Here is a 15,211-nt window from a genome sequence, read left to right as displayed (position 1 = left end):
CAGAGATTAGATCATACATGATATTTATTTTAAATGAAAAAAGGTCACAAATAGTCACAAAGAATGTAAAGAGCATTTCTATTCATTTGAATGTCGGAAAAAGAGCACTGTCGATCAAGTGCCTTGCTCACGAAGGTAGGTTCCGTGGCCGGAGACTGAACTCCGGACCCCTCGGACTTTCACATGTCTAGTCAGGCGCCTTAGACCACTCGGCCACGGCACCTCCATCGCACATAAAAGTGGTATTATTTGGTATTGTATTTTCGAGCATCAGTCCATTATAATTTTACCTGTAGTACTTTGTCTTGTCGTCATCAAAGGGGTTGATGTTGGCTGTGGTCCGACCGGACTTGTTTTCTCACTTACTAAGAACAGGATGTCGCTTATTTTTACTAGTCCTTTTCCCTTAGCTTGGAACTTCGCCTTAATGGGGTATTCCAGCCCGGACATAATAGGATTCGAAAGGATAAAGAAAATTCGAAAACAAAACTCTGAAAATTTGATCAAAATCGGACGAGGAATAACACAGTTGGGACATTCTAAAGATTTGCCTTCGGTGAAATAGTTGCATGCATGGATGTCTTTATGAATATTCAATGAGCAATTGATGATTACATATCCCACTTGTTCTTTTGCGTTTATCACATGAAATTAGGTTAATTAATTCAAATTCCTCCAAAAAATGGATTGAAAACTGTTTTCAGTGCGTTAGATATTAATTTCTACATATTGCTTTATCATGTTAAAGGGAAACATGTGTATCATTCACACATGTATCAAAATGAATCAATTTTTACTTGATGTAATAACACGAACAAAGCAAAGAGGAGACATGCCAGCATCAGACCGCCTAAGGAATATTTATGACTACGTGCGCGTGTAATTGTTTTCACAAAAATGTTTAAAAGGTCTAAAATCCAACAACTTTAATATTTGTTATTATCATATGTAATTTTCTATAAATTTTACTATTTTTAATTAGACATGTTAGATATAGTTATTTACATCCCAGAGTAACTCTTTAAAGAAGATTAGTTTATTGAATTTATGTATCTTAATTGCCACCCCTTCTGGTTTCTTCGAAAAAGTAAGTACCTCCCCCCTTGTTTTTTCTTTAAGCATGATAAGCAGAAGGCTTAGAACAGAATTATGCCTAACTGACGATAGTTCAGTTAATTCATATTCTTATTGACTTTCGAATAGTGATTTTTCCCCTCTTTATATTCCTTGCTCTTTATCTCATTCATTATGGTGTATCAGATTTACACATAGACCTACATGTTTACCCAAAATTGGTGATTAAAAAAAAAACTCAAGTGAAAACTCGTTTGGTTGTGTTTTATAGAGGCGCCCATTCCGGAAAATCGTTACATTAAAATTACTCATGTAACTTGATAATGCAACCTTACTTTTTAATTCTCAGTTTAGACTGTTTGACACTGAATTTTCTATTTTGACCCAGAATTTGACTGAACAGCAAAACAGACTTACCACCAATTGATCGGATGAGACACCGCAGGATATGTCGATTTTGAGACTGGTCCTTGTCTGAGGTATAGTTTCGACATTGCTGGATTTACAATAAACGATATTATTCCCTGTCCACAAGTTGACGGTTTCATTGTTTCCTGCAGATTCTTCGAATGTTTTGATGTAGTATCTGAACATGAGTAGAATGTCGTCATTCGTGTCTGTTAGCGTTGTTCGGGAGACTGCTGGTCGGGCTTTATAGGTAATGCATCCCATGTCACTCTGATTTGCCCCATGGTAGCCTGTATATTGGTGGAAAGTAATGGAATTCGTCACGCACAAACGCTTACAATACACTTTTTTTTCATACTGTTTTATTCTGATTCCATGAACAAAAATATAACATTTCAATTTAACATTTCAAAACACATAAAATAATATTTTACATTTCATATTTTGACTTTTTTCACTAACTTAATACAAGCATAAATCATATATAACTTAAAGGAGAAACAATGAAATCAGTTATAAAAATACACACACCTACATACCCCCCCTCCCACACACACACACACACACACACACACACCACGGCTCATGGTGCTCATGTTCTCCATAAATAAATTATGGAAATTCTTGTTATTTTCAAACGGACGTGAAGAAAAAAACCCATTCATTTTGGTGACAATCACGGAAATGATTTTTTTTTGTCTTAACGACCATTCGAAAATAACAAGAATTTCGTACTTTTGCTTTTATCTTTAACGTTTCGCGCGCAGTGTGAAAATCAAAGTGTTTTTTACAATGATTTTCTCCCCAATGTCATCACATAATTAACCATCAGGGGCGTAGATAGCGGGGGGATGGGGGGGATGCATCCCCCCAGAATTTTAGGTGGGGGGGATGGTGTGTACAATCACCCCCCCCCCAGGTTTCTGTGGGGGAAGAAGCAAAACTATACAGTAATAAAGCAATGAATGCTAGTTAAAATCAATAATAATAGCAGTAATAATCATAACGTACAGCAATGACAAACATGATCAAAATTGGACTTTTATTCAGAGTCAATCATCTTATATGCATTTACAACTTGCAAGTTTTAAGTAATAACAACTGTCTTGCGTCGTCATATACATTTAAGGATCGTTATTCAGAGTTTCACCAAGTACATTTCCTTAGTTCAAAATATTTCATTACAGATTTAAGAAAGTGTCGCTTAATCACTCCCTTTCAGAGCAATTGCTTTCATAACACATTAACACTGTTCAAACGAATTAATAAGAAATTACCTATACACATACACTGACCCTTTTCCCTGCTGGCCATGTCCTCAACCCCTACTTTGCAAAGGAAAGGTGAAAATTTTCAGTCTCTAAGGAGCGAATTAGTAAATGAATGATTTTGGAATGAAAGTGCAAATTTTGGATGGCCTCAGTGATATCCGAGGTTTTTTTCACTCAATATTCACTCATATATTCACTCCTTAAAGAGTGAACTATTTCACTAATTTTTTCAGAGTACTTTGCGCTTTTCAAAGAAGGTAGAATCATCCAATATAAAGACATGCCTTAATTCACGAAGGCAGATTGAATCAATCCATGGATAAGATTAATTTATGGTCTAAGTTAGCGTTCATACTTTTGTACTTATACATGTACTGATTATTGAATCGTTCAAGAGAATAGGAACTTAGCAAGTATGTTCCTTTCGAGCGTGTTACCTGATACTGCCATATGAAGCATTAGTATGCCTGTTTTTCCTTCATGTTGGGCATTATAATCCTTTACTGTTAAGGACTGTTTTGCATAACTATATTGGGTGAAAATAAACGTCTTCCAGTTTCAAGAAGAAGTAAGTCGAGGCGCAATGTATTTTGGAATTACTTATACCAGTGATTTCTGTACGTGCGCAGTCTTCTAGGTTTGAAGGTTATAAACTGTTACATTTCCTTACCTATGTTTTTATCATAATCATCATAACAAGGTACATAATAAGAAATGAATCGAAATTATAACAAGTTAATATCTATACAGTTTACTTCCGACAACCCGGTGAGGTTTATTTCATTTCCATACTTAATTCAATCAAGCCTTTGTAATCATGGTAATTTTAAACAGAGTGTGCTTATCATTTTAGTGTCCGCATATCTGCACGTGGATAAGAAATATAATGTTGAGCTTTTTTATTTTACCCCTATTACTATAATTGTAATTGATATTTTTTTAGTTATTTGGCTGTTTATTTGTTTATTCCTTTAGTTGTTGATTCATTCGTTTGATCATTAACAATATCGCTACTTTTAAAAGAGTATACTACTATACTAGTAAAATAAGGAATACTAGTTATTCTAGATCAAGTTTAGCAGGACTGTCATGACCAAGATGATAACTAGACATCCGACAAATGACATTTCTCTTATGATCATCTTTACTCATTGTCATTAATCAAACAAAAGATTACTGCCATGAAAAATGTGCAAGGAAATTTGTTTATTACTGGATGCCCTGTTTATTGCTGAAAGCAAAGTGATTAAAAGACACACGAGATAATCCATGAGGCAGATCGTGTTATTTTGTTATCTTTAACTCGTCTGCTTTGGCCCATGATATTTTGTTTTTATCGAGTACGTTATCTCCTTCATTCTATATATATATATATATATATATATATATATATATATATATATATATATATATATATATATATATATATATGTATATATATATATATATGTATATAAATATATATATATATATATATATATATATGTATATATATATATATATATATATACATGTATATATATATATATATATATATATATAAAGTATGACCCAGCTAGGGATCATCCCCCCCAGGTCTAAGGACCTGTCCAGGACACTGTCATCACATAATTAACCATTAATTAAAAAAGAGACCCATCTTTCATTATTTTGTTAGCGTTTTGTAGCATCATGAAGCGCGTTTTATTTGCGTGTTGCTCATATTGTGCCATTGAGATAAAGAAAGCACGCTTTGGTGGAAAACAGTAATGAGAGTGACCTCAAGCAAAAAAAAGGGGAAGACAGAGAAAGATATGTGATTTTACACCCGTATATTCTGGGGGCTCGTACCTGCATTACAGACGCTGAGCTAAAGGATCGTGCGAGCCCTGCCCCTTTTTCTACGTTTCTTTCTTCAAATACCCGTACCTCCCGATAAATCCCAAACCCACCCCTTCCTGGTAACATTGCTCCTTTACCCTAAATAACAAAACTTGCTGTACGTTTGCCTACCAACTTCTCTTTCACATATGTAGCCATAGTGGTCGTGAGTGCAATCGTGAGATTCCCAAGCGTAGTCGTCCTCACTCTTCAATCGAAAGCACTCATCGTCGACATCGAATGCTTTGAAATATTTGTAGGTGATTGGCGAGTCATCCATCCACACGAGTTGGTCTTCGCTGTTCCTTGTTAATCCTATCCAGTAATCACAGTCATGGTCCATTGAGCAATCTCTGCCTTCATCACGATTGATCATTTGAGAAGTGGAAACTAGGAATGTCTGCTCTTCTGCTTTCTCAATGTAAACGAGATGAAAGCCTTCCATCCCCTCACACGCTTTGGTTGCTCCGTCAATGTTTGATCCCATGGGCTCGTTAGAGTGAAAATAGTAGCATGATCCTCCATATCTGTACAAAGGTTCATACACAGGTAAAGTTGTAGAATTCTGCTCACAGTCTGTTATAAAATAAAAACAAAACAAGGGAATGTCAATGGAATGAAAAGGAAAGAGTCACAGCAGAACACAAGCTAGACATTTGTGTTTTCCTTGTTGTGAAGCGATGTTTTTTCACGGAATATTTTTGTTTGGTTAAGAAAACCATGTTATTTCGAAAAAAAAATACATTCAAGAAAATATGGAAAAGAATATGCAGTAGATTTAAATTATTCATTTCCGTTCAACAAAATTTTCAAAATATAATCAAAGTAACAATACATATTCAATATATACAGACAAATCAATTACATTTCGTAACACATTAAATATAAATTAAACAAAACTACAGTGTGTTGCAATAATTTTATCTATGAAAAGAATGTAAAAATGAACGGAGCGACTTGCCAAGAAAAGCAAAGCTTGTATAGAAGGCAAGCCCCTAAACTTAGTTTCAATACTAATTATAAACAAACTATATAATTATACAACTAAACCCCTCAAAAAAAGTTTGGAAATCTGTGTTTAGCCATTAATTTCTCTCAACTCCCAATTTACACAATGCATATTTTACATCATTCAAAAGATAATTTAATTCTTTTTAAAATGATACCATGCTTGTTATGATCATGCCATCACGAAAAGAGCAGGATTCAAATGTGTTGGATGAGGTCTGAATTGAAAAGCTGCAATACGAGCAGAAATAGTCATGAAAGGTCAATAAAGAAAGTGATTCATTTGACTGTGTCAGTAGAGATTGAAATCCATTCAAATCAAGCCCTTGATTCTGTAGTACTGGTTCTGTGAGATAACATGGATTGAGTCGTGGTTTGAAATACCCATGTATGTTTGTTTGTCATGTGTTTGCTTGCGCAGAGGTGTGTTTGATTCCATGTTAATGTTGATGTATAAAGTGCATGAAAATAATTAAAAGAAACCGCTGAGAAACCCACTCATCACCACTGAAAAAAGAACAGTGACTTTCAATATTGTGTCATTTTGCAACTTTTGAATTTTGACCTTGCCCCACATTTCAAGGCACTGCACCTCCATGTGAACAATAATCACATCATGTAGGGTATCAGTTTAATGAAAATTAAATGATCTATTCATTAATATTAATTACACATTGATTTACTAAAACTAAAATATTTACTAATATATTTACTAAAACCGAGGAGGAATTATCGATCAAAGTCAAAAGGAACCGCTGAGGAACTCACTCATCATCACGGAAAAAAGAACAGTGACTTTCAATATTGTGTAATTTTGTTGCAACTTTTGAATTTTGACCTTGCCCAACATTTCAAGGCACTGCACCTACATGTGAACCATGATCATACCATGTATCATTTTAAAGAAAATTAAATGCTCTATTCATTAATATTAATTACACATTGATATTTACTAAAACTGAGGAGGAATTATCGATCAGATTTCCAAAATTTTTTGAGGAGTTTATGTACAACAATCGAGACGGACGCCGAAGACGAGCTTAAAACAAGTAATCCACTAATATAAAAATAAGGCGAATACGCGACAAAAAAATAAGAGTAGTTCATGCAATAATAATTACAGTGATAACAAAAATGATAAATAAATAAAACTTACAAAATTATAATAGGGAGGGAAAAGTGGCAAAGGAAAGAAAGTGGGAGATAAGGGAGGTGCAAATAAAAAGTGTAAATGAAAAGAGGAATATGGCAGGTGCACAGGGCGTAATGTATTGTATCATGCTGTGTCGGTTTTTTTTTTAGAATAAGTGAAATTTATTGGTAGTTAAAAGGTTAAATCATTTTATAGTTTTAGTTTAGGTGGTTTGTTGGTGTGGAGTATTGACAAATGAGCATCTTTTTAAGTTTGTGTTTAAAAATATTAAGGCTTGTTGATTCTTTAAAGTCTTTGGGCAGGGAATTCCAATACACATGTCCAAAAAAGATAAGAGTATTTTGGTAATATAGTACGGGTTGGGGGTAGGTGATAATTTTTGCATGTATTATTGATGTGTCGGGTTTCCATGATAGTTTATTATCAATAGTAACCCCCCAAATCTGTTCTCTGAAACATTATAAAGAACACTAATTATCAAAAATGAGATTATCAGGTAATGTATTTATTCTGTTACTAAAAAGCATAAAATTCGTCTTTTGTAAGTTAAGTAATAGTTTATTCGCCTTAATCCAGTCAGTGACATGTATGAGTTCTGAGTAAACAATTCTTACAAGTTTGTTTACGTTATCATGAGAAAAGAAAATGTTCGAATCGTCAGCAAACAATAGAAATGTTAGTAATTTGAACTTATTTTACTGTCATTAATATATGTAATAAAATAAGAGGACCAAGTGAACTACCCTATGGTACTCCACATGTAATAGGGCAGTTTATTAACACTCGCGTCGCGTGCGGTTCGTAATCACTCGGGTTTTGAATTTTTGGCGATTTTTTTTAACAGTGTCTTCAATGGGACAGAAATGCAGGGAAAATAAAATGTAATTGAAATTCGAGTTTCGTTTTAAGCCGGCAATTAAGTGCCTTAAAATAAAATATACTCGACTACTGTTCTAAGTACCAAGATAACAATCCGCCCCAGACAGCTGTTTCGAGGAGTTTTTTTTTCAAACATTTTTCTTTTTTTCTCTGTATTTGGTGAGTGGAGCGCCAACGGAGTTCAGCGTAACAACCAACAGCTTCTTTCGTCATTCCTTTCTTTCTGTCTGTCTTTTTCTCTCTCTATTTCTCCCTTTTTCCCTTCCTTTCTTCTCCCCCCTCTCTCCCTCTCTCTCTCTTTAGGAGGAGCCCCCCCCCCCCCGCTTCCGCCGCCTATGGCTCTAAGATTTAATCTGGCGTGCAATGGCCTACCGTAATTTACGTGTAGGAATCATTTCACCTAATGAAATAGTTAATGCTTCCAGATCGTAGTGTTCCAGCAACAGTATTATCATCTTCGGCCTCATGCAGTCATGAATATCATATGTCATTGAAGCCCTCGCTGGCACGCTCATGCATTGGATGATTTTCACCGACCAAAAATAAACAACAACAAAGACATAAGAGATTCAGAGAAATTCAAGTTAGGTGTCAAGAGGCTAAGAGTGTCCAGAGAGCACGAAAAAGTAAAAAACATGACTTGCACAAGAATCTTTTTAAGGATACCGTAGATATTAGAAGTTCGTGTGTTTGCGACCAATAAACTTCAGTACAGTGCCGGTACCAAATTGCTCAGTGTGCAGAGAGAGAAGTACATGTTGGAGTAAATGGGAGATAACGATGTGGGATGTAAACAAATCAACAGAAATCAGGTCAAATATGTGGAATGTGATTATGTTAAAACAGTAGTCAAAATTTGCACTTTCCGGCTTAAAACGAAACTCGAATTTCAATTTCATTTTATTTTCCCAGTACGTTTGTCCCATTGAAGACACCGTGGAAAAAAAAATCGCACCGAAATAAAAAAAAAATGGTCAAAAATAAAAAACGCGAGTGAATATAATAAGCCTGTAATAGCAAGAGTAGAAGAAATAACGTTGTTAACTGACACAAATTGAGACCTGTCTGTTAGGTAGCTCCTGAACCACTCCAAGGTCTTCCCCCCAATACCATAAAACGAAAGTTTATGAAGAAGTATTTCGTGGTTAATGGTTTCGAAGGCCTTGGAGAAGTCCAGGAAAATACCAACAGTATGATAACCTTTATCTATGGAAGAAGTGATTTTATGAATAAAAGTCAGAATTGCATGCGAGGTGCTATGATTTTCGCGGAACCCAAATTGTTCTAACAAGTATTGTATTTATCAAAGAACGTAAGTGTACGAGTATGTATAAGTTTTTTCAATAATTTTAGATAACGAAGTGAGCAATGGAATAGGACGGTAGTTAGAAGCAAGTTGATTATCGCCTTTTTTGTAAAGGGGGGGGGGCGACTTTGGCTATTTTCATGAGATTAGGTACCATCCCTTTGTTCATAGAAATATTAAATATGTGGACCAGAGGATCGACGCGGATAGTTAAAATATTTTTCTTAAGTAGGAAGTTAGGAAGGCTCGGTGTAAAAATGGCAGAGGTAAAAATGGCAAAGGTAAAAATGGCAGAGGTAAAAATGGCAGAAGTAAAAATGGCAGAGGTAAAAATGGCAGAGGTAAAAATGGCAAAGGTAAAAATGGCCAGTCTTCAACCCCCAAGCCAAAAATCAAAAAGCCCCTCCATGTACAGTAGATTAAATAAAAAAGGTTCTGAGAATAAAATTCGCATTATAATGTTTGACTAATGGAAAGGGTAACATTTTAAAATCATACTGTAGATTTTCTTCACCAAATTTATAACACCCGAGTTGTTTTTTTTTCTTAATTTATTCCTGGACTTACATGCAAATCCTTCTCATGTCATATTGCTCTTCTAATATTCAAATTTGAAGCACACTTTGGATCCCAAGTATTGTACTTAGTTCATTAAAGGGGAAACTCACCCTGACATAAAGTTTATTGTAAAATAGCAGAATATACATGTAATTAAAATGATATTGGTTAGGGTTTAAGGGAATCCATCAAGATTTAAAAAGCTTTTAGAATTGTATATATTAATGGTGACGTCATTTGCGAGCATTTTTTTCCAAATCTGGTGTAATAAAAACTATCAATGAAATGTCATTAAAAAAATGAAAATGTTTTTAATTGTTTTTCAATTTTTTCAATTTCAATTTATTTCCTTTTCAACAGAACGAAGTATAGGTGGTCGAAATAATTACAATGAACTTATACAGACAATACTGAGGCAAGTACAATAAATGATATTTTTCCATAAGTAAAACAAAACAAAGTATTATATATTAGCAAAATATTATTATAAAATTCTGAGAAAATGGAAGGATCCTCTAAAAAGCAGTGCTTGTATTGTGTGGACCCCTCTAAATAATTGTTGTAGTATATCAACATACAAATCATTTCATATCCGCTCCTGGAAGACTTTTTAGCCATTATGAACCATTGATTAAAAGTTTGAAAAGTAATACGGGGCAGCTGCTCGTACATGACGTCACAGATCAAAAACTTAAACTTCTAATAACTTTCTTAATCTTTGATGGGTTTTCTGTAACCCTTCACCAATAAATTTTTCTGCTATTTTTACAGTAAATCATTTGTCGGGGTGATTTTCCCCTTCAAAACAGGTCGATAGAATGGTACCTAAGAAAAGCCTATAAATTTGAAATAAAATTCTTGATTCGATACACATTTCCGAATTCATGCGGTAACTGTTACCATAGAAAATAGTTTAGGAACCTGCCATCCACTGGACAAGCTGCAATGAGGTATTGCTCTGAAAAATTAAACACTAATTGCTATCATTATATCATTTACATTATAAATACGTATCATATCAATATCTATTCGGATCCATTATGATGTTGAAATATGAAAAATAACTTTTATTACAGAACGTATTGTTATTTTTCTGTTATCCAAGTATTGCAAGTGGTTCGAAGAAATACCGAACTTGTCTATTTCAGTGTGTTTATGGTTAGCGCACATTTTGGTGTTAACACTAAAATTCGAGTGGTATGTATGTGATGAAGTGCTGTTCTACTCTACGAAATGGCCAGGATAAATCCTGTCATCACTCACTAATTGAAATCATTTTTGCATGAAAATATTTGAGTTTGATATCAACGATAAGTATAGAGCTGACCTAAAATGATTAAAAAATCTAAATTATATCTTTTCAGTTCATAATGCTCATTCCGTCGATATGATTCCATTCAAGGCCAATAATTATGACTGATATTAACTAACTGGAAAGGCTCTGTCTTTTCCTTGTTGATGTAGCATGTCATGATCTTTACCTCAGTCATTTTAAACTCTGCCATTTTTACCTCTGCCATTATTACCTCTGCCATTTTTACCACTGCCATTTTTACCTCTGCCATTATTACCTCTGCCATTTTTACCTCTGCCATTATTACATCTGCCATTTTTACCTCAGTCATTTTTAACTCTGCCATTTTTACCTCTGCGGCCATTATACCTCTGCCATTATTACCTTTGCCATTATTACGCATGCCATTTTTACCTCTGCCATTATTACCTCTGCCATTTTTACCTCTGCCATTATTACCTCTGCCATTTTTACCTCTGCCATTATTACCTCTGCCATTTTTACCTCTGCCATTATTACCTCTGCCATTTTTACCTCTGCCATTATTACCTCTGCCATTTTTACCTCTGCCATTATTACCTCTGCCATTTTTACCTCTGCCATTATTACCTCTGCCATTATTACCTCTGCCATTTTTACCTCTGCCATTATTACATCTGCCATTTTTACCTCAGTCATTTTTAACTCTGCCATTTTTACCTCTGCCATTATTACCTCTGCCATTATTACCTCTGCCATTTTTACCTCAGTCATTTTTAACTCTGCCATTTTTACCTCTGCGGCCATTATACCTCTGCCATTATTACCTTTGCCATTATTACGCATGCCATTTTTACCTCTGCCATTATTACCTCTGCCATTTTTACCTCTGCCATTATTACCTCTGCCATTATTACCTCTGCCATTATTACCTCTGCCATTATTACCTCTGCCATTATTACCTTTGCCATTTTTACCTCTGCCATTTTTACCTCTACCATTTTTACCTTTGCCATTATTACCTCTGCCATTTTTACCTCTGCCTTTATTACCTCTACCATTATTACCTTTGCCATTTTTACCTGGAACCGTTAGGAATACCATCAAAACCTGGGCTCTTCTTGGTCTGTAAGTTATTAACAATATTAATAATTTCTCTTGTGTTAGAAGGATAAAAAAAAATAAAGTCATCGGTAATTGTATTGTTTGATTTCTGTATTTGGTACTCTATTTGATTTGTGAAAACAAATTCATATTTGACAAAAAATCAGGCCATAATTACATTAATCAACATTGCTGTTGTAAATGAAAATCAACTTTGACTTGACATCACTTACGAGTCCGGTTTCACAAACCAAACCTACCGTTTTCTTTTTCGCAGATGTAGCCGTAATGCCTGTGATTGCAATTATGTGACTCCCAAACGTAGTCGTCCTCACTCTTCAACCGAAAGCATTCATCATCGTCGTCGAACTTTTTGAAATGTTCATAAATTATTTGTGATCCATCCATCCAAGTAAGTTCTCCGTCATTACTCCGCTCAATTCCGACCCAGTAATCACAGTCATGGTCATCTGAACAATCTTTGCTACCTTGGTTGATGTCATCAGAGGTAGACGCTAGGAAATCCTGCTCTTCCTTGTTGTCAATAAATACGAGATGGGATCCTTCGGTCCTTGCCTCACACATCTGCCTCGCCGAGTTAAGATCCGTCCCCACTGAATAGAAGAAGTAACAGGATCCCTCAAATCTGTGTGAATCGTCGCTGCATCCTACAATAGGAGGGTGGTGAAGAACAAACATGAGTCAATGATATTGTTGTTTCTCTATTTTGTCTTACTCATGAATGTAAATTAAATGATGAATTCAAAAGTTGTTTGAGCAATTTTTAGACTAAAGGTTCTATGCCATGGTTTTTTCCCTTCGTGTATGTAAGCGGTTACCAGCAGCCTCGATGCTCAAAAGCAACACGCAGTATTGCTTTTACTTTTTGGCCGGGGAGGGGTACTTCCATTGACCATTGCGTGAACCTGGGGTTGCGAAAAGCACCCTCAACAAGAAATTTCCAATGTTCTGAAAATGCACCCCTTAACTAGTATTGGCATGCGAAACCGGATAAAAAACGGTACCATCGGCAAGAATTACCTGAATTGACCCCCTAAAACAAGTGCAACGATATCTTAATTGTTATGTTACAAATGTCGGCTTTACCTTTACTTTCATTGGGTGTAGTACCACCCCACACACCTCGCTCAAATTGGACCCTAAACACATCCTACATGTACATCCTTTGTAAAGTATTTTAGTCTTTTTATACCCTCACAAATTGGACCGTAAACACGAAGTTTTCCAAGCGAAATATATACTTTTTTCTCATTATTTTAGCGCCTTTGACATCTTTATTACGTTACGTATGTAACGTGTCCTTTCTTGAAAAGAGCCTTTTTAGTTTTTTTTTTTGGAGGGGGCGAGAATTTACGAAAGCCAAACGTGGTTTTCGTGAAGGATCGCATGACGGTGGCCAAGTGGTTTGACTGAGTAATTTGCTGTACAGAAATTTATAGAAATGCGGTATTGAAGCACTGTAAAAACTGTGGTGTTGGAACTGATACCAATTGGTGTTAATAGAGGACCACACTCTGAGGTGTTAAAATAACACCCTAGAGATTGAACATAACACCAAGGAGTGTAAATGTAACAAATATAGGTGTTGTAATAACACCTATAGGTGTAAAAACTAGCACCACCGAATTAACACCGGTGTAAAATAACTGGTGTGGTCCTCTATGTACACCGGTTAACACCACAGTTTTTGCTGTGAGACTTCAGCACCATGAAACATGTTCAGATGTTTAATGTATTACGTTCATCCACATACGTCATGTACGTATACACATTTAACGAAACTTAAATAACTAATTACAATACAAATGTAAATAAAGGATGTAAAGTTAATTTTTACAATTATCATCTCATTCGTTTTGCTTTTATGATTGGATGAACAGAGGAAAGGTAATACAAAGTGTACGATAGTGGAACAGTGATTGGAGTCACTGAGACGTGGTTCTCGAGTGAGAATGACTCAAATCTTTATCGTATTCCTGGTCATAATCTTGTGTCTAATCATAATTATCATTATGATGCGTTTCTTAATATGATGCTGTCTTTTTCCTAAATGCCATTAATTATTAAACCAGCAAGGGTAACTGAAGCTTCATCTACGCTCATAGATAACATTTTCTGTAATAGACAACCTTTTCCATCCTCAGGGATCATTGTATCAGATATTTCAGATCATTTCCCAATCTTCGCTCGTCTAAACTTGGATAGAGGCTGTAGACAAGAATCCAAATCAATTCGGAAAAACACTTCCGCTAATATCGCAAAGCTGAGAGCAGCATTAATGGAAACTGACTGGAGTGAAGTTCTTAAAGAAAATGGTGTGAACATATCGTTTAAAAGGTTCTTACAAAAATTCATGTCTCTGTATAATAAAAATGTACCAGTTGTAAAGCAAAGTAGAAGAAATCGTAAAACTGTTCCTATTATGCCATGGGTTAGTGCTTCTTTGTTGAGATCCATTAACAAGAAAAACAAGCTGTATTATTCGTATAAAGTGCGTGGTACTGAATCTTCACGTAAACGTTATGTAAATTATAAAAATACGCTTACTTCAGTTCTTCGTACTGCAAAGAAATCATATTATTGCACTCAATTTCAAGCAACAAGAAACAATATCAAGGGAACTTGGAAAGTGATTAAGAAAGTATTCTAATCAAAGGAAAAGATATCACATGTAAAGAGTATTGAAATTAACGGTCATGTGGTGGAAGAAAGGAATATTATAGCAGACAACTTTAATGATTACTTTTGCAGCATTGGTCCAAAACTTTCACGGGCAGTGCCACTTTCTCAGCATACTTACAGAGATTTTATGAAAGAGCGAAATAGTAAAAGTTTATTTTTCTTACCAGTAGTTCGGGAAGAACTGCTTACCATTGTGAAATCTCTTAAAAACGGGAAAAGTCCCGGTTATGATGGGGTTACTAACAACTTAATTAAAGAAATTATCTTAGGAATTATTCAACCCCTAATTCATGTCTTTAATCTATCAATGTCATGTGGGGAAGTTCCTACTGACATGAAAATTGCGAAGGTCGTACCCATTTTTAAGAAAGGGGACCCTCAATATCTGAATAATTACAGACCTATTTCTCTATTGACTGCATTCTCAAAGATTCTTGAGAAAGTGATCTATGTTAGAACTCTGAAATTTTTCAACAAGAGTAATATATTTTCTAAATTTCAGTTTGGCTTTCGTGAGAAACATACCACCACCCATGCCTTGCTACATTTTATTGATAAAGTATCACAATCCATAGACAAACAGATGCATACAATTGGTATATTTCTTGATTATT

At 35.0% G+C, this 15,211-nt stretch overlaps 1 protein-coding gene across 1 annotated transcript in view; it reads right to left on the bottom strand.

The window, feature by feature from the left end:
* Positions 1 to 15,211, bottom strand: part of LOC121430937 — a 32,117-nt gene that overhangs the window by 2,534 nt on the left and 14,372 nt on the right. Inside the window, exons 5-8 of the mRNA XM_041628373.1 lie at positions 12,155 to 12,562; positions 4,746 to 5,189; positions 1,492 to 1,772; positions 291 to 423 (exon numbers count right to left, since the gene is read on the bottom strand). Coding sequence (XP_041484307.1) covers positions 291 to 423; positions 1,492 to 1,772; positions 4,746 to 5,189; positions 12,155 to 12,562 — 1,266 coding nt within the window. The remainder of the gene's footprint in view (positions 1 to 290; positions 424 to 1,491; positions 1,773 to 4,745; positions 5,190 to 12,154; positions 12,563 to 15,211) is intronic.

The sequence above is a fragment of the Lytechinus variegatus genome, chromosome 17 (genome assembly GCF_018143015.1).
Source record: "Lytechinus variegatus isolate NC3 chromosome 17, Lvar_3.0, whole genome shotgun sequence".
Taxonomy (NCBI): Eukaryota; Metazoa; Echinodermata; class Echinoidea; order Temnopleuroida; family Toxopneustidae; genus Lytechinus; species Lytechinus variegatus.
The sequence above is the reverse complement of the archived record's forward strand: the minus strand, read 5'-3'. Positions and strand labels throughout refer to the sequence as shown.